The sequence below is a fragment of the Argiope bruennichi genome, chromosome 3 (genome assembly GCF_947563725.1).
Source record: "Argiope bruennichi chromosome 3, qqArgBrue1.1, whole genome shotgun sequence".
Lineage (NCBI taxonomy): Eukaryota > Metazoa > Arthropoda > Arachnida > Araneae > Araneidae > Argiope > Argiope bruennichi.
Genome location: NC_079153.1, coordinates 110,556,843 through 110,578,023, shown reverse-complemented (window position 1 = coordinate 110,578,023; position 21,181 = coordinate 110,556,843). Strand labels below are relative to the sequence as shown.

The 21,181-nt window shown below is 28.2% G+C and overlaps 1 protein-coding gene across 8 annotated transcripts in view; it reads left to right on the top strand.

Annotated features, from left to right (window-relative positions):
- The window catches only part of LOC129962579 (zinc finger MIZ domain-containing protein 1-like), a 336,461-nt gene extending 325,094 nt beyond the window's left edge, over positions 1-11,367 (top strand). For 7 of the 8 annotated variants that reach the window (XM_056076373.1, XM_056076375.1, XM_056076377.1 and 4 more), the window contains 6 exons: positions 1,418-1,485; positions 2,364-2,518; positions 3,782-3,913; positions 4,985-5,172; positions 5,487-5,936; positions 7,495-11,367. In XM_056076373.1, coding sequence (XP_055932348.1) covers positions 1,418-1,485; positions 2,364-2,518; positions 3,782-3,913; positions 4,985-5,172; positions 5,487-5,936; positions 7,495-7,689 — 1,188 coding nt within the window. In that variant the 3' untranslated portion in view covers positions 7,690-11,367. The remainder of the gene's footprint in view (positions 1-1,417; positions 1,486-2,363; positions 2,519-3,781; positions 3,914-4,984; positions 5,173-5,486; positions 5,937-7,494) is intronic. The other variant, XM_056076374.1, reaches the window with a different exon arrangement.
- Positions 11,368-21,181: the final 9,814 nt, after the last annotated feature.

Sequence of the window (21,181 nt, the reverse complement as noted above, 5' to 3'; positions counted from 1 at the left end):
GATGAATTTGCCTCTTGCACCATTAAATTCTATAAGTCCTCAAAAATCTATAATACCTCTCTTTTTTTTTTTTTTTTAACTAGATTCTAGATTATATGCAAAATGTGCACCCAATATTTCTTGGGAGAGAAAGATAAACCAATATATTACTTTTTTAAAAAATTTATTTATTTTGAGAGTGTGAATATGTTTCTGAAGTGAGCACTCAACAGTAGTTTTTGCAAAATTAGCATCCTAATAGTTGCACTCCAATGACTAACATTAAGGATACTTGGATTTTGATCTCAAAGCCCCTTAGAGCTGTAATTATTTTAATTGTATAATGAGCATTAATACTCTTCATTTGATCATCTAGATCTAGTAAACTAGAAAAAATTGAATTTTAATTTTAAAATATTTCATGAGTTTATAATTTGCATTTTCATAGCTAAAATATATAATTTTATGCTCTTTAAATCTTTTTTAAAAGATACTTGAAAGTCCTTACAAAATTTTTTTTTTTTTATCTTCTTAAAATTGGTCAAATTTAATTTCATGTACCTCATTGTTCCACTAAAGAATTTAGTTTTAGAGAAAAATTTGTTAAACAGAAATTTGCAGTTGAATTGTGAGAATGAGAGGAAGTACTTGAAAGTCCTTGAATTATTTTTCCTTCATTAAAATTAGTCATATTTGATTTCATTTTCTCATTGTTCCACTTAAGAACTTTGTTATAGAAAAAACTGTGTCAAATAGAAATTTGCAGTTGAATTGTGAGAATTCTTTACTATTAACTTTCAGATGTATCCTTAACTTAAAAAATGTATTTAATCCTTCTTTATATAAGGTTAATACAAAGAAAACATTTTTCATTGCAATATTTTCATTCTTGTTAAGATTGAAACACTGTATCTGTTTTTATTTTCTTGAAACTGTAATCCCCTTCTTACTACATAAAACGCTTTGCTTTTTTTTAATAACTTCTTTATTATTATCTCCATCACTCACTCTGTTGTTTTTGTAACACTTTACAATATTTTGTTAATTAAGGTATTCAGAAACATGCAGAAAATTAGGTATTCTGCACTTTCTTCAATAACTCATTGTTTTCAAATGGAGTGTTTTCTCATGTCTAATCATTACAATTGATTTTGTAGGAGCTTTAGGAAATTAGAAATAACATTTAACACAGCATTGAAAAAACAAAAATCCTAAAATTTGCACAGCAATTGTAATAATTGAAAAACTTTATTATCAAGAAATTGTATTTGAAATTGGAGGTAGTAAATATTATGCAAATGTCATTCAAATTCAGGTTTATTTAGAAAATTTTAATTTAATGGAGACTGTATACTTTGTCATAATTTATTTCTGCTCTTTGTGAATGTAAATAAAAAAATCTATGTTTTTGTCTATACTGTAATACTTGATATTTTAGTGCTTTGACCTTGAATCTTATTTGCAACTGAATTGTGAACGAGGAGCTTGGCGCTGCCCAGTTTGCAAGTATGTTAATTATATCTTTTAACAACTATTTATTGTTTTTGTTTTCTAGTGTATTCCACGCATTTTTATTCATATTTTTTCTTCTTTATTACTATTATAATATTAGTAATAATAAAGTATTTTAACCCTTCTTTTTCTTCTTCTCGTATATGTATTGTAGAGAAAGTATTGTAATCGTCAAAAAATTTGAACTCAAAATTTTAATGAATCTTTATGTTTTACACCATCCTGAGCTCAAAAAACACATTTCTAAAAAGTGTTTTTCTGTGACAAAGATAACTCAAAAGTGCTTTGAACTAAATGGATGAAATTTGGTATACAGTCTTTAAACATTTGTACATTTCTATCAAATTTTAAGTCAAATCCAACAAGAGATTGACCATCTGTCGGTCTGTACTTACATAAACATGTAAGCGTGATAATTGAAAAACACGATGATTTAAATATATCAAATTTGGTATGGCATTTTGTGACTACAAATATAGTTTTGTAGTTACATTTGTAAATAGCCTTCAAATTTTTGTTTTGATTGGTCGAGAAAAATGCATCTAAGACAGAATCTGATTTTTGAATGCTATTAACTGCTTGTTAGAGAATAATTTCCAAAAAACTCTCTAAGGTCCATACAATAGATTCAGTAAAAATGGTAAACTCAAGCCAAAGATTAATACTTCATAACTATTGTATGGCAGTGACATGCAAGTCATTCTCTGGGAAAGCACTTATATTACAGATGTGTGAGAATATTTTGGAGAAATGAATTCCACTGTTTTTGTTTATTCATTTCATTTTTTAAAAAGCAACAAACGATTTGTAAATTGATCTTAATCTTTCTTTTTTCAAAATGAATTGTAATCTTTTTAATTTCTGTTTTATAGTAAACCTGCTTTGCTGGAAGGCTTAGAAGTAGATCAGTATATCTGGGGTATCTTAACTAATCTCAGTAACTCTGATGTTGAAGAGGTTACAATCGATGGAACTGCAAGCTGGAAACCTGTACCCATTAAACCTGTCAAAGAAGAGAATGATGGAGGTAAGAACTACCTGTTTAATTATGCATGACCATTTATTCGTTATTTTTATTTGCCAAATAGCATGTGGAAAGTTGAGTTTGTTTTTATAATTACAGTTTCCTTTAATGTAAACTTCAACAACTGAATGCAAATTTTTACATTGAAAATTTTTATGTATTTTTAAAAAAAATTGTACTTAAAATAAAACTGCATTTGTTATAAAAAACCCCACAGTACTTGCCGTTTTTATACAATGATTTTGTTAACTGAGAAATTGGTCTAAAATAATTTGTGCATTCTTTATTTTTTAAACATTGCTGAAATTGTTATGTTTTTGTTGATGTTCATGTGCTTTTGCTTTTTTATGTCCTAATTTTTTTGTTACTTATGGCCATTTAATGGAAAATATATTATTTTGTTATATTTATGTCCCACTTTGAGTGATTGTGTTGAGTTGCACATAAACTATTTTTGATGGATGTCATGAAATTGAAATAGACTAAATGGCAAGAATATATAATACAACAACCTCCTAACAACATGAAAGATGTACACATATGACAGATAGTTTGCGGAATCAAATCTTGAACCAATGAGTTGGAAATTCAGCCTGAAATTTCTGTCATGTTATTTTAAAACTAGTCGTGATATAGCTCACATAAAATGTCACCTTTCCTTTATGAGATAAATGGTTACATACACCTTATAATAAAAAATGAAAGAAAAGAAAAAGCGTAATTTTATTTCTAAGAAAAATACAAAATTACATTGTAATTTTTTTACTTTATTTATCAGTAAAATCATAAATAATGCCAATGAAATGTGTTTCATATGTTCAGTAGATAATATTTCTCATTAATAACTTCAAATAAATCAACTTGATTTTGAAAACTATTGTATTGCATTAAGTATGCCAAAATCAGATTTTGCAACTCGTAGCAGACTATCCTTCCTTTATCTTCTGCTAAAAATAAAGGAAACATTGATCTGGTGGTAATGTCTTGGCTTCAGAGTTGGAAGACTGAAGGTTCAAAATCAAGTTCAACTAAACATCTGTTGTCTACATAGGCTTGAACCAGCTATGATTCAATTTTATGAGGTCCATCCCAAAATAACCCAAATTTTATTTTAAAATGAGATCTTAATAAAATAAAACTAAATCACTATAAATAAAATATTTATTATTCTAAATCAAATTGCTACTCATAATGAAAATAGAATTTCAGTTTTAATATTTTAGATTTTTTCATTAAATTAATTATTTTAAAAATTCCATTCTTCAGTTGAAGCCTGCGGTGCCCAAAAACGCTTTAAAGCCATGTCTCCTAGTAGCATGACTATGCCTACAACATCAGCTTGGGAAATGGGTCAAGGTCTCTCACCCTATTCTGCTCTACCTCCTCCTGATATGCAATGTAAGTCCCTCCTTGTCTTCATTTTTAATCCTTTTTGGTTGTGTTTGTAATTTTTAGCTATATTAATAAAAAAAAAATATATTAAATAACTGAATAAAAATCAACCTAATATTTATCCATCAGAAATAAAATTCAATGCATTTATATGTGAAGCATTTTCTAATTGTTTATTCCTGTCTGTCATTTAAAGTGCTTTTGTAAAAGTTTGTCATTTTGTGTTTAACTTGCTCTGTGTTTCTCATTTATGATTTGTTAGGGGGGAGGGGCACTTGTTGTTATGTTTGTTAGTGTTATGGATGATCTTGAAAACTATTATGGTTATTTTAAATTCATTATTATAAAATAATTTTAAAGAATAAATAAGCATTGCTTGTTTATTCTTTTTAAATAGCATAACTTTCAGGAATCAGATATGTGTAAAGGCTTAAGTGGAATCACGTAGTAGTCATCAGAAATTGCTCTATAAAAGTGTTGAACTAAGACATCAGTTTAATTATAAATAACATAACACAATCAATCTTGATTATTTTTTAAATATATTAATGCAACTTTTTCTAAATCTGTTGAACAAGAAACTCATACTTTGGAATCCATTGTTTGTGAATAGCATGTATCTTAATGTTGAGAAAGTTACAGTCTTGATTGCTCTATATTTTTTCCTTATTTGAGTCTCTTATTTGGGTGTGCTTAATTTATTGGTATTTCATTAAGTTTTTCATGAAAACATTTACATTTCTGATTTTCTGTAGTAAAATTCCTTTTATCATACTGTAGACAAAATTGTGGTTAAATTTTTTTTAAAGTTATATAAATACAAATTTTATAGTATTATAATGCTGTTTATGAAATGCTAATTTTTCACTTTCTTTTGATTCTGTTAGAAAATATTAAAATATATATTGCGTGTAAATTCTCTTTTAAAAAATTCATAAAGCATTGATGATTTGTGGTGGTAGTATTTGTTACTTTTATTAATATTGTGGATGAAGCTGAAGATTGAATCATGATTAATTTGTGTAATACATTGGTATTTATTGTATGATGTAAAACTTATGTTGTTGTTTTTTTCAGCAATTACGAATGGGCCTGCTCCAAATGGACCTATGATGCCAAATGGTTCTGGTTATGGTGGAAATAGTGGCTATGAATTTCAGTCCCAAGCAACTGACTTCAGTAGTCCTTTGTCGCACCTAAATGAGAGTGTTTCATCTCTGGATCCTCTTGCAGCTATGGAGAAATCTTTGAGTCATCATGAGCAAGTAAGTGCTTCTTTCATTTCATAAAGCATTGTGGAATTGCACTAAATATTACTATACTAAAACTGCTTCTAATCATCCAAGTACTAATGGGCTTTTATTGAACTATTTTTAAATGATGAACTAAGGTTAATGCAATAAATTAAACAGCACTGAAGTAAAACTCGAAATTTATCAGTTCACAAATTTTTGCTCTTAGCCAACAATGTCAGATTGTTTTCCATCAGTTGATTTTACAAAATACATATATCAAACTGCATATTTTTTTTAATTGTAATTTTGTACATCAAATTTAAATTTCTATCTTTTCCAATCAGCAAATGGGACTACCCAATCTTCATGACCAAGGAAACCCACCTTTGCGGCAACCTCCTACTACTTCATCGGACACAGCATCCACACAACCTTCATCCATTCATCAGGCCAACAACACAACTCCCGGCACCCCCTCCTCCAACCAAAATCAAAACCTGATGCAGCATGGCCCTAACACCCCTCATACTCCCCATACACCTCATACCCCTGGAAATTCTGGGGGTGGTAGTGGGGGACCACCAAGTGTCCCACCACCATCTTCAACTTCCCAGCCTGCAGATGCCAATGCGACTGGGAATGGAGCAAATACTCTGTCTGTTGTTAGTCAGCCCAGTAGTCAAGCCTCTACGAATAGTGATTCTTCTCTTTCTCATGCTCCTGATCTGGGAGACCTGAATTTTGATCCTGCAGCTGTCATTGAGGGAGAAGGGCAGGGACAAGAAGCCTTAAATGTAAGTATTAAGTTTGGTTCCTAACATGATATTGCAAAGATATTCTTTTCCAGTCAAATCTTATATAGTCTTCCAATTTAAAATATATTGATATGTGTTTGTTGTACATATTCACATTTGATTAAATTTATTTGTATTATGTATTCATTTACTTTAATATACATTATTTCTGCAGCAAGTTTTAGAACTTGAGGTGTATAGCCTACACTTAGATAAATGTTGTTCATCATGAATTCTATGGTCGGTAATAACGTAGTAAAAGACAAAAGGATGTTTCCCATTGCTAGGAAGATCATGTAATTTTTCATGCTGGAATTTTTATCTGCATGCATCCGACACTACTTTTAATAATATGAATGCATTATGAGCAGTGTCTATTTTGATTATTTTTCTTTGCCAAATTTGTATTCATTTTTCCTTCATTATTTTTGATTTTTGTTATCAGTCACTTCTCCTGATACTTCATTCTTCAATTACAATTATGCATTTTATGGTGTTCTTTCTTTGTCAAGATGTATTATATTGATATTCAACACCTTCTTTTTAACACCCTGTATATGTAGTCCATTTAAATATCTAATGAAATGAACTTGTTTTTTTATTATCATGCATAGGCTATAACAGTTTTCTTCTATGTTTGATGTGTCAATTTCACCTCAATCCTCATTAAATAGTATTAACCTCGGTTTCTTAGATTATGGTTCACTTAATTTTATATTTCCATGTTCTCTATATTTATAATAATATTGTATGCTTTGAAGCTATTTGTCCACTTCTTTATTCTATTGTATTAAAAGAATATTAATCTACCTTTTTAAAAAATTATTTAAAATATACAAATATATCAAATGCATTAGTCCACATTCAATTCAGAATCTTATTGCATTTTGTAGAAGAAGAAAAAGATGTGGTACTAAGGTAATGGGCAAATCATGTTAAATGATATTCGCACATTACCTTATTTCAAGAATTTTGTATAAATTACAATATACATTACTCTCTAAAAGAAAATATCTTGTTTTGCCCATTTCCTGCATTTGTCTATCATTTATGAGTTATATGCATAAAATCATAATTATGGTATATGTATATAGAAATTTAGAAACTGAATTTTTTTACTTAATGAATATCAGTTCACTGATAGAAACTTCATAAATAAACTTCATAAACTACATAAATAATTTCAAAATTAGCATTGGACAGTGAATCAATTGTGTATTAATTCTTCAAAGGCATTTATTCTTGTCAGTGGCAAGAAGCAAATAAAGCAATTCTATATAATGAAATTATGGGGCGAAATGTAAGCTAAAAGCAGTTTCCATAATTACAAATTTAACAAAATATGAAAAAATATATGAAATTCCATTATTTTATTGTCTTTATTTGGCCTTGCCAATATTATAAAATCACATTTTTCATTATTTCCTCGTTTGTACAGTGTTTTTAAATTTTGGATTTTTCCTTGTATGAATCAGTGGAGTATTTATTATTGTGTAAAAATTGCTTGTCAAATTTATTTTTACTCAAAATTAATAGTCTATCTCTTTTTCTCGTATAGCTGCTGCCTGAAAGTGTGGTTGATCCTATGGAACTATTATCTTACCTTGACCCACCAGAACTGAGTGGTGGTGGGGTAACTGGTGGTAGCACAGGGAATGTGACAACAGGAACTGCTACTTCTACCACTGCAACTAGTAGTGGCAATACCTCAGCGGCAGGAAACGATGATCTTCTTGCCCTGTTCGAGTCATGAACCTCTCATCAGCAAGAAGGCTGAGATGTGCTTTAGACATTCCTTAAAGTCATCTCTTCTCAAAGTGTTCAAAGATAGTGTGCCAGTATTTCTCATTATTTTATTATTATTTTTTTCTTTTTATGTATGAACATCAGTTTTGTTTTAATCATCAATTAAAGGATGGAATACCAAAATTTGGACCATTCTGTCTTAATATTCATGCCAAACTGTCTCGGTAATTTTAAAGCTATTCAACATTTTTGAATGTAGGTTGCAATATTAGCTTTTCATTTGAAATGCAAAAAAAAAAGGTCTTGTTAATTTTTCTGGCACAATCATGCTACATTTTTCAAATAACACTGGACAAAAAAACGAAACTGTGACCAGATCGGAACCAAATTGTCAGTTCATCAGAATCGTTTGCATACAGCTTGTTGTACAGTGCATAGTTGAATAATCTGCGTAATGTGATTGATGCTTCAACATCATACATTGCTTGTTGCACAATGTTCACCTGTCCTTGAAGTTTTACTGATACTGTTATGAAATTTTTCCCTTCTGTAGATTATCACCTTGTAATAAATGTACAGCTTCAATTTTTGAAAGAAATACCTGTAGAGTGTGATTTCTGTAGACATTGTTAAAAATATTACACTGGATACTGTGCATATGAAATCAGTCATGTCATGATGAAGAAGTAATATTATTACTCAGTTTTCTTTTATGCTTACAAATTATTAATTTTTAAAAATAACTTTTAGTTATAAAAATCTCTTTTTCACTTTTAATATTCAGATACTCTTGTATAATAATCAAAGTGAACTAGTTTCCCAATGAGGTTTAGTAATATTTTTTCTGCATTTAAAATATTAAAATGTATGGCAAGAGATTTTAAAACTGTATAAAATTCTGTTTTCAAATTTTATGTGGCAGCAAATTAGGAATGTGTTTGAAAGGTGACTAAGGTTCTTTATTTTCACATTTAAATAAGTACAAAAAAATGAAGTTTTTCAAAATATGAATAATGTTTTAATTAATTTCTATTAAATGTTTTTGTCTTTTTGTTTATCATAGTTATGCTATAATTCTCTGAAACTGAGTTTTGAGAAATATATGTGTTTGCCTCAATCATTGTATTCGTATTTTAAAAAATTACAAAAAAATTTGATTTCGTAGATGAAATAATTTTCTTCTTAAAAAAAAAAGATTATCACATACAAAAATAATTATTTGTCTTTTTAAACAAATATTATATAATTGTATTAATTGTAAATTTTAATCTGGTTTTGAATTATTAGTAATTTTTAACGAATAAAAATTAATGATTTTAATAAAATAAAACCATGCTGAATGATTTCATTCCGAACTATAGAATCATTATAAGTTTGTCCCTTATACCATTGACTGAAACAATAATTTTACAAAAGTTTTGAAACTGGCATATTCAGAAAAATGCTTCTGAATTTTTATAAATTGCAAAAAATAAAAAGAAGAAAAATTCACTTGTTGATTAAATATAGCTATAAAAAGCAGCAAATTTTTAAAAATTTGATAAAAATAAATTGAAAGCTCTAATCTGGAACTCATTGTTAGAGCATCGTCTGTTCCTAATGTTGTTGCTGTTTTAATTGAGAACATTTGATAGAATTGTATTACTAATACGCAGAAGGGGCACACTTATTGTACATAGTATAAATATAGTGTTATGTAAATCTTTAGAAGCGTTAAGTTGTGTAAAAAATGATCTGGAGAAGGATGTTATATGATATGGAAAGTATGAAAGACTTTGTCTTAAGCCTCAGTTTACCATGTCCTGCATATGCTTTTGGCAATAGATTTGATACTTAGCTATAATAGGCAGAAACATACTTGAATATAACTTTAAACCTAAGTGATAAACATTGTAAAACTTTTATTGTAATTTTAAACAATTTTATAATTATACGAATGAGTGTTTTCTGTAGTTAATGAACATGAAGATATTTTTTTTCCTTGTAGATTTTAGTCATGTGAATAAATCTCTGTAAATATTTAGAAAAATAATCATTTTCATGCATATTTGTATGCAGAGCTTGCATCGAAAGATTGAACTCTCTCTTTGTTTTATGAATTTGAAATTTTCTGTTAGTTTACATGTATTCAAATGTAATTGAAATATTTTGAATTAGAATAGACATATATTTATCTCTGTAAGTAAGCATGGAGGAAAGATAGTTTGCATACTTTTCATCATTTTGAACTTTAATGATTAAACTGATAAATAAGTATCAATTCTACTAAATGGTGTTAACAATTCTTAATTTTTTTTTTTTTTTCTTTCTTGCCAGATAATATCTTATAAATTTTTTTTATACTTCTTTTCTTATTGTAATAAGTCTTTTAACATATGCTTATTATATTTTCTTCATATTATTCAAAATGTCAATTACTAAATGGATTATATTATTTCAAGTACGATTGTTTTTAAAAATTCACAATTAATATTTTCCCCATTCTTAATTACACTCCAAAAATTTTTGCCATTGTGTTATAGATTCATTATTATCAATTAATTTTCATTTCTTCAAACCAATTGTTTATTATTTTAGTCCTTTGTATGTCTGGAATATTTTATTTATTGCTTGAATTATTTTTAAAAATTTTACAATTCTTCAATTCAATTTTATTTTTCACTTTTAAATTGTCTGACAGAGAAAGGCAAGATTCTAATGGAACTCTGTTGTTTACTTTATTTCTTTTACATCATTCAAAAATCTCTTTTGTCTTAAGAACTTTTGTCATTTTACAAGACTTTGTTTCATTTTTTTTTAATGTAAATTGCATGAATCATGTTTTTAGATTACTTACAATTCCAATACTTAGATGCAAGCGCTGTGTACATTTTTATGTATTAATGTAGATATTCAGAAAAAGAAAGTTCAAACAAGAAAGAATTGAAGTCTCTGTTACCTTTTCAAATGGTCAGGCAGGACAAACTATAAGATAATACTAATAAAAAATGTTTAATTGTAATTTCATATTCTAATTTGTGATGGTCAAAGGTGCATTATTTTTCTGAAGGGTATTTTCTCTCTGATCTCTCATTTAACTAAGTACTGTACATTTTAAAACATTAACCTACAAAAGTAAAAAAAAAAAAAAGGAAACACAACAATCTGAAAAGCAAGTGGTTAGTTGTATTAAAAATAATAGTTATATTCATTAGAAATGAAGTTTGTAATAACATTTTTATATGTAAATGCACATGGTTAGTGTTTTTGTCTTCATTGATTTTTATTGAACATCATTACTTTTTTTTCTGTATGTAATTAAAGCAAATTTGTGGAATTTTAATAATTGGAAATGTATATGCTTTAATGTAGAAAACTATATTTGTGTCATAAATTTTTTTTATGTGTGTCAGCATTTTGGGGGAATTTTAGAACCATTCTGAAAATGCACCTGAACTAGTACTTTCTAAAAAGAAGGGATAATTAGTGGTTTCTGTTTGATCATTGAACTTCAGAATTCATTGTAAAATGTTGACATTTTTCGCAGTTTTAATTCTATTACCTGTTAGGCATGGGAGAGATACCTAACTGACCACTGCTGTACAAAGCTTTGCCCAACCAGTATTTGTGATGTGCTGTTTTGTGGTAACATTGTATTGGTAGTAATAGAGAAATATTTATACAATAAAGAAACTGTATTGTATAACTGTGTGTCTTCATATATTCATTCAAGTGCTTCATAAAACTAAAAAATTAAATGTAAATTTGTATATACAGAAAAAATTCTACATTAATTCAAGTTAATCATATCAGATATGTAAACACATTTCAAATTAAATGTATTTCCATATTAACTGCATGCTATTGTCAAATCATTATTAATCATATATCATTTGCAAACATAATCATATTTTAATTATGAAGGCCCATATTAACCTGCAATGTTCAGAATATTGTCAATTTATCATTGGTTTACTGTTGTTTTTCATAAATCATGAGTTCTTCGATCATTGGGGGGTGGGGGTGGCAATTAATCTTTTGGCATGTGGTAGTCTGTAAATACTAAAGTAAAATATCTAAAATAGAGCATTATATTTTTTATAATGTGTTAAAATCAATTTGTTTCAGGTAAATAGTAAAAATATATAAGCAATAAATCTAATATTATGTAAATTGCAATATTTTCAAAATAGCAGCAGTTTGGAATTCTTGTCACTAACCTGGTGGTTAAGTCTCAAGGTCAGGCCAGAAGATTCAAATTTCAAATCTTTTAATTTCAAGATTTGAAATTTGAACTGACATGCAAGCAAATAACGCTGCGCATTACATATATTTAAGTCAGATATGCTTCTAATGTTGTGGCACAGAAGCTTCGAGGGGAAGGTACCACCTCAGACCACTGATCTTCATACATTATCCCTTATGTTGCATTTTAATGGTGCATAAATATAACTTAATTAAACTCGCTAATTAAATTAAATTCTTGCTAAGTGGAAAACAGAAACCTACTTTGTATTTATAAATTATTTCATTTGGAATTTTAATGTGCAGTATATTGACAACAGTTGTAATCCTAAATATTATTTCTGTTATCAATATTATATATATATATATATATAATTACTGCAAAGTCTGCAGTTATGGATAAGGTATCGGGAGATGGGATTTTTCAAGAATTATAAAGATTTATTTTGATTAATTACAGATCTACTTTGGACTAAAATGCATTCACTTTTTCAAAATTTAAATTAGAAAAAAAAATTGAAACAATTGCAATTAAATTAGGCTCATTCTTTTGTTATGCTGATATGTATAACGTAAGGCTATAAAAATGAAATTTTAAAAAAAATTACATTGATTTTACACACTTATTTTTATCTATGTCAATATAGTCTAGAGAACTACACAGGATAAAATTCTTAACAAATTATTGGAAATTTAAGATTTGTTAAAGAAAGAGACAGTGAAATTTAAAAACTTCCTGCAAGCGATACTATTAAAATTTAAATTACATGAAAGTAATCTTCATCAGTCTGGTTTCTTAATTTATCTTCTTGATATGAGGAAAAAGTAAAAAAAAAAAAAAAAAAAATTCAAGCAATCAACAAAAAATATTTGAAATCATCAAGAAATCAATTAAAAATTAATTAGGTTATTTTGATCGTTTTTATATTAAACTGGTGAAAAATGCTCCAATAAGGACCTAAAAAAACCTTTGAAAATGATAATTGAATTAGCATGTCGGATGCAGAGATTCTAGATTTAATTTTTAAAATTTTGGGGGAAATGTAGTTATTCTTCTTCTTAAAAAAAGAAAGAAAAAAATCTCAATATTTATTAAGTCACACTAGAAATAAATTTCTTTAGAACGATGATTGTTTATTTTATTTAATCGTGCATTGATCTCCTTCTCTGCATTATTAGAAAGATACTAAGAATGTATATGAAAATAACACAAAATATTGAATAAAAAAAATTTTTACATTAAATTTTGAAATTCAAATCTCCTCAAATAATTCAGTTATTTGTAGGGGAAAACCCAAGAGTAAATCATTTAAGGAAGTTGAATTGGAAAAAATTTGGCATCAGTCTGCTAGTTAAATAATTAGTAGTAAACCAAAAAAAAAAAAAAAAAAGTCATGAATTGCTATTTTTAGAAACTTCTTTTTACGAAATGTGTTCAATGATATTTATATTATTATGAAACCCATTCGGAGAATAAATTCCATTGTGCTAAATAAAATAGCATTTTATTTCTTGAATATTCCAGAATACATGGTACAAAAGTAACAGAAATGCGGCCAATATACAAACAGTCGACTTGTAGAAACTAACAACCCAAGAAGACAGCTAATCTTTAATTAAATAACAGTAAAAGCGCTCAGCATTCACCGCTTACCACTCCCTCTGCGATCTGAACTCAAGAGAGGGGTTGATTCTTCCTGTGTGCACCTCGGTTTTTATAGTTTCTCACCAGGACATAACGTTACACGGAACTCTTTAGAAGAATTTCCTGCTGTCGACTAATTGAAATTAGGCCATAATTCTTGTATTTTCTAAAATCTCAATTTTATCTCTGATGTCCAATGATCATTGAATTATCCGTTAAGAATCTGTAAAGCTTTCTTTCTAACCAAGAAGACTAACAAAGCAAGGAAACAGTATTACAGATTCATTCTATTATACACTTCTAAGCTAGAAAATATTAGAGGATTGTAGATTCGAAGACTGAACTCGATTTTCTGAATATTCTCCATGTGCTTGGGTCAATAAATATGTCGACGTAAACGAATTTCCTCAAGATGTGGCTAAGAAAATCGAGTTTGGTATTCGTCCATCTGACCCCTTCCAGATTTACAGAGTACATCTTTAAAGTACGTCGAAACATGGCGTTGATCTAAGTTTAATTAAACTGGAATAACCAGAAATTGACACCTATACTAGATCAAATCTCTTAATAAATAAATCAGCACATATGTGAAATCATCGACAGTGGTCTTACCTTCCTCCTTAGCATAAAAATTGAGAAATTCGAACATGGCCGTGAAATCACGAGGGCTCACATTTTTATTTTCACCCCCTTGCTGGAAGGTTTCGTGCTTTATTGTATAGTGAAAAAAACAAGTATGCACTTTGGATATCTATTTGTCGGTGAATTTAGACCAAAACTAACATTTTAATAAGCTGATCATGAACCAAATTTCATTTATCGAAGTCATTATGCTTTTGAATTATTGCACTTATATGAGAATGTGCAAGCCAACAAAAAGTAACTCTTTGATCTTTTTTTCTTTTTCTTTTTTCCCAAAAATTTTTTTTTAAGGATTTGGTTTTTTAGAGGCTAAAACTAATGTTAAATTTTATTGACTCAGTTATTTAAATTTTGTATTTTAAATTTTTTTAATTTAAATTTGAGCAGACAAACTTTCAATGAATGGATTTTGTCCGACGTTTTATACAAATTTGGTTTAAAGACAACATATTAAATTTCATCTTTTTAACAACTTTTTTCTTTACTTATTGTGTTTATAAACAGACACAATTCCCTAAAGGTTTATGGTGTGTTGTCAGACAAACTATTAAAATCCTAATTAATTAAAATTTTATTACATTTTTAAAACCATTTTAAAATTTAAAAATATTTTTTTAGTTGCAGCTGTTTAATTTTTTTTTCTGAAATTTAACAATTTTGTAAATATATTTTGTACATAATTCTGAAAAATAAGTTCATTATTTCACTGAAATTCAAATCGTTTCCATATTTTCATCAGATATTGAATCACGTGATTTTTTTTTTTTTTTTTTTCAGTGTTGAAAGTTAAAGAAGATGATTCTGCTTAGTATCTGGGTGGTTTGCAAAACTAATTAAAAGTGGAATTTCAGTATTGCAAAGGATATTTTTGTTTTAACTTTTTAACCTACAACTACGGGCATAGCTCGTAGTATGATGACCGGGGCGGAACTACAAATAAATGTCATTGATTTATATTTTAGAGATTGATAATAATTCTTTTGAATATCTACTTCAATTATTACATCAAGTTTAATTAACTATCAAATATCCCACAAATTTAGACCAGTTGTATCTTATACACAGTATTTACATTCCACAAGTTTTGCTTGTACAACTTAGGGCCGATTTGTCGAACCATGGAATGACTCGAAGTCAGCGCGATCTTGTTTACATTTTCGGCCCAAACTTTTGGAACGTAAAATCGTAGGTTAAGGAGAAGGGGTCCGACTACGTTAAAAACACTGGTTTTCGACCACATTGGCGAATTCTTCTTTTATTACTATTTCTTGTAGTTCAGGCTTTAATCTTTCCAAAATAGTATTTTCTATCAAAAGGAAGGTCTGATCTATCATCCAGGATAATTTTAAACAATTTTTTTAGCTAAAATATTTCTTTAACTTCAATTTTCTTAAACTTTAATTTTTATAAAAATTTTCCACCGTTAACATGATATCTCAAAAACTAATAGAGGTATTTACATAAAAGTTTCAGCGTGTGTTTTAAATACTGTGGGCAGTGAAATGAACCAAAAGTTTTATTGTTGGTGAAATACTTTCTCATTTATAGGTGTTTTTAGAAAAATTAAGTTGTAAATTTATGGAAAAAATGTATATATATGTAAATTTTTACCCATAATTTCTTTGCATCTCAAAATGTTTCTTAGATTTTGGTTCATTTCATTCATCATTATATTCTATAACTTGTGTACAAAGAAAAATAGGATTGCTGCATTACAATTGTGTGTAGAGTGTTAACCGTTTAGGTTAAATTTCATTAAAATTTACTACAAATTTTCCTATTTCTCAAAATATATTATATTTCCAAATAATTTTTTTGTATATATAATGTTTATAATTGACAATACATCTAAAAACCATAAATAGTTTTTAAAAAATCCAATTTTTCTAAAATATTGCTTCGAACGTAGTCGGCTACCTTAATAGTGTTATGATGCCATGAGAGTCGATTCCATTAAGAAAATTCATGTACTTAATTAAACAAGACAGGTGGAAGTCTATTGAAATAGCATGACACTAATGTCTACTACAATTTGATGCTTAAAATTACTTCGTTTAAAGAATCATGAAAATTAATTTATACATAAAAGAATTTAATTCTAATCTTTAAAGTGAATTAGTTGGGGATGTTTGACCTAACGTGTTTTATTAAATAAAAAAGCACTTTAAAGATATGTTACGTTTAAAATACACTTAATCGCGTTTACTGTTACGACTCTCGCCTTGGCAATCGGGCGATCTTTCTAATTAGATGACTCCTTCTTTACTATCTCTTAACTATTGTAGAAAAAGGGTTGTCGAATTAGATGGTTCGATAAAATTAGTAGGTGTGGACCACAGGTGAGTCATGCAGCAGTCAATATATTGCAAATTTTACAAATTTATTTTTTGCAAATTTATTTAAAATTTATGAATATTTATAATCAATGTAACACATTCTTTTAAAATTGTAAACTATAATACTTATAAAAATCATATATTTGGAAAAATGTAGTAACAATTAATTTAATTTTATTGCTGTTGTCATTAATTAACTTTTTGTTACTTTCTATCTTTTCTGTCGCAGCAAAATTTTTTTTATCCATTAACAGTAGTACTCATGTGTATGTTATGCATCGAATTATTACTTCTTAAATGTGTAAAGCTAAAATTAAAATATTCAAAATTTCGACAATTCAATAACAAAAATTCCAAATTATACACAAACAATTCAAGAATATTTTGGAATTTAAGTTAAATCTATAGAGCAACACATTTCTTAAATGAAAAATATTATCTAATACAATAAAAGAAATAAAACAGTTAAAGAAATGGAGTCGCAAATTATTTTTTTTATTGAAAAAAGCTGATCCAAGGAAAACTTGTGCTCAAAGTTTTAGTTTTTAAATCTGAAATATGAGCTTTGACAAAAGTTTAAATTTTTTTGTGTAAACCAAAAATTAATGTTGGATTCTCGACGCACTGAACTCGCATAAATGTTCACTTACTACTACTTTTTATGCAGTTTTTCTTACATAAAAAAATCGAAAAAATTTTAGGTAAGTCTATTTGGTGAAAATATCGAATATTTAAAAAAAAAATTTTATTCTCAATATCTGGACAGTTTTCTTCATAAAATGTTCATTTTTATATTGATCTAATTTAATTAATGCTTTTTTACATTCTGTAAATGTTATTTTCACAAATTTAGTGATATTTTTTTACGAAAATCTTTATGCTTTTTTTTTTTTCAAATTTTACATAAAATTTTATCAATATATTCAGCAATTCTTACGTACAGAGGAAGGATTCTGTTTAATTAGCTGTATTTTAATGTATAAAAATAAAATATAACAGTTTTTCGAATAAAGCAGAAGAAATTGGAAAGTTTACGTTATCTGTTAATCGAACCTCAATATTTAAAGATTGCACATAAATACAACTTATTTCTTATTTCAGGAACTAGGTAATGCATTTATTTAGTTTTCTTCTAGATATTAATCGAATATCTAGAACTTAATCGATAAATATATATCTTCTATTGTATCTGCATATATTACATCTTTATATCTTCTACCTATTATTGATAGATAAATATTTATCTTCTAGATATCGAACAAATGTTTAGAACTTTATAGACAACTATCAAGTTCTAGACAGAATTTGATAAATTTCTAAACTAAAAAGTTTTTTTTCAGTTAAGTTTTATTTTATTACTTTTTTTTTCTTTTAATTTTTTCTCCTTAAATTTACCATTTCTAAACTAGAGGTTTATTTGCTTTATACATTTTCCGATCCACTACAATCCTCTAAAAAAACATTTTTCCTTTAATTTTCAAAATATTTTTAGCTCTAAATTTATAAATTGTTTCATAGGTGTTTTTTCAATTGAATTTATGCAAAAATATAAACATCAATCCACCATTTATACCATCGTTTTAAAAAAATCATCCCGAGTGCAGTGTTTTATTCTCTATGGTATTCTTTCTATAAGCCTGACGTTTTCCCTTCGTATTATGAATTAAGAGCTTCATTCATTTAATGTGCCTTTTGTAAGTCGAAAATTAATTGTCAAAAAAGGACAAAACGTCTGGCTGACATTTCCCGCCCACCATCCTTTCAAAGTGGACCACTATGAGGCGGCAATAATGGCTCTGTTTAGAAACCGTGTCAGCATCTCTTTCAATTATTGAGAATTAAAAATGATACCATTTATGCCACTCGTATATTATCCTTTCTTGTTGAGTCACTCATGTGAATGTGTTTTAATAATAATTATCCTGGCAAACCAGCGAGTGTGACTAATATTAATTCTCCCCAAAACATTCTCGCATAAACTTGTCATGCCAGAAAACGCCTTGCATAACATTGGTATACAAGTGACGAATTATATTAACGTTTGGCGCGAATTTAGCATTTCTGCAGAATCGTGCCATCCTTGGCGAGTTGTTTGTCCTTGTCATGCGGTTAATAGTATCCGAAAATCATATTTGTGCTTTAGACACGTTTTTGTCAATCGATTGAAACAAAGATTGGACAGAAAACTCCACTTGTAGTCACAAAATCGTATACCTAATTTGATATATTTAAGTCATTACGTTTTTGAATTATCGTGTTAACATGTTTCCGAAAGTACAGACCGACAGACAGTCGATACGTTTTTGGTTTGGCTCATATTTTGATAGATGTCTAGACTTTAGATGTTAATTCTGTGTATCGAATTTTCTCTATCTAGCTTACCCCGTTTTGTGTTCTCGCGTTAGCTTATATTCGAACAGCCAGACTTCTAAACAGAATTTACTCAAAATATGATAGAAATTTGCTGTAAATATCGTAAACGAAATTTCAACCTCCAACTTTAAGTGTTTTTCAGTTATCTTTGTCATAGACGTACATTTTCCAAAAATGTGTTTTACAAACTCAGGGTGATCTAAAACGTGGAGATTTGTCAAAATTGCATGTTCAAATTTTGTTGATGATTACTATACTTATACTGTGTATACGAAAAAGTAAAAAGTTATGAAAAATTACCGAACGGTACCAAGTTCAGGAAGTTACGATCGCACTGTAATGGAGTCTTCATACTCATGAGATGTATGTTGCTCGGAATACAAATAATAAATGCAGTCAGGGGAGAATTTATGACTCCAAGGCATTTTGTCGTAGTGCACAATTTAAATGCAAACCTCTTTTAACTCTTTAAAGGGCAATTTTTTTCTTGTCATATTATGTTTAAATATTTTTAGGCTTGAAATTAGAATCAGAAAAGGGATTCATTTAGCTTATTAGATAGAATTAATTTGATTAATTAATAATTAAGTATCAAATCAAGACACATCATTTTGTGTAAAATAAAGAACTAAAGCATCTAAGTTTCTGTCTTTCTAAAAAAATTTGTCAGAACACATGGCAACCTACATAAATTCATACAAAGTGATAAATTTGGCGTGAAGCATACTTCCCACGGCCCTAGAAAGGGTTAACAAACAGACTAATTCATTTTCCCATTTTAAACTCAACCCACTAATTGCCGAATTTTTTAAAATCATTATTTAGATGCAATGAATATATCATATTCTTTTGATATGTTCATTGCAAACAAGTTCATGTTCTTTTAAAATAAAATAAGCTGTTGTTATGCGCTATTTTATAATACCGTGATATAATGCAAATCTGTAATAGAGAAAGATTAACGCATTAGCCCCCGAAAATCGTGGGATTGAGCAGATTATAGAATATCCAATCCGTGAACGTCACGGTATAAATAAATTGGAAGGTTAGTCAATTCATTATTAATTTTATATTCATTTGTTATTTGAATAATCAGTGAATTTATTTATTTATTATTTTTACAGTCAATTTTTTTGTTTATTATAACTAATGAGTTGCCATTTGCACTATATTTTTAAGTAAATGTTCTATTTTTATGAATACTATAATAAAAAAGTGAGCATAATGAAATAAATAAGAACCTGGCCAAGTGTACTTGGCAAAAGATTAAAGTTATCATAATGTTTTATAATTCTTGTAACTTTCAATTTTTTTTACAAATTTATTTATTTGGCAGTCAAGCTAATGATATTTATTTCATTCGATTGCCAGTAATCATAGGCAGCTTCTTGGTATGCCTATTAGAAACTCTGCCATTGGGTATAGTGAGTTGAAATTGGCTTTAGCATACTTCAAAGTATTTAGCATATCGGCAAAGTTGAAATGTAAGATGGCATTGGCGACTTTGCATCCTTTACCGATATCAAGAGATACCAATTAACAGATTTCAGCCAAATGGAATTTCAGTTTACGATTTTTGTACTGTGAGCGACGATATCTACATCAGCAGGAGGAGAAGTTGACTTGGTGGCTTCTTAATCTTAGGCTCCGAAACCGAAAAATCTTGTACTTGATAACTAAGCCCACCAAAGATAAGAAATATAATCCAACTAGTGCACGTCAAATCTGCCATCGTCAAATTGCTCATTGCTGTTGAGGTATGAAGGGGTGATACTCACTCCTTACTACAGTTCAGAAAGACGAAATCCGTTCCAAAATAATCTTCGTGCAACTTCAAAATAGGGCAACTTATCAGAATTAAATTGCAAAGAGAGAAAGAAAAAGGATGTAATGTCAAAACATGTATTAAAGGACATACACTATTCGGTACAATGCGGTTTTCACGGCGATCAAAAAGTGCTGAGAAAAAATTTCGCCAAATTATAAAAGCATACTCAAGCGCATTTTTATTTATTATGAAAAATTTTGAACATTTAAATCACCTATTATATAGTAGTTTGACAATTGAAATCGCCAAATTGGCGAAATTTTTCCTTGGAGCTTTTTAGTCGCCTTTACAACCGACAAGTATCTACTATTCATATGGAAAAGTGGATGGTCCTTTAATTAAACATTTTAAGCTATCTGGGAAAAAAAAAAAACGCAAATTCGACATTTTTCAAATAAGTTTAAAATATTAATCTTTAAATTTTTTTTAATTCTAATATCATCAAATGCAT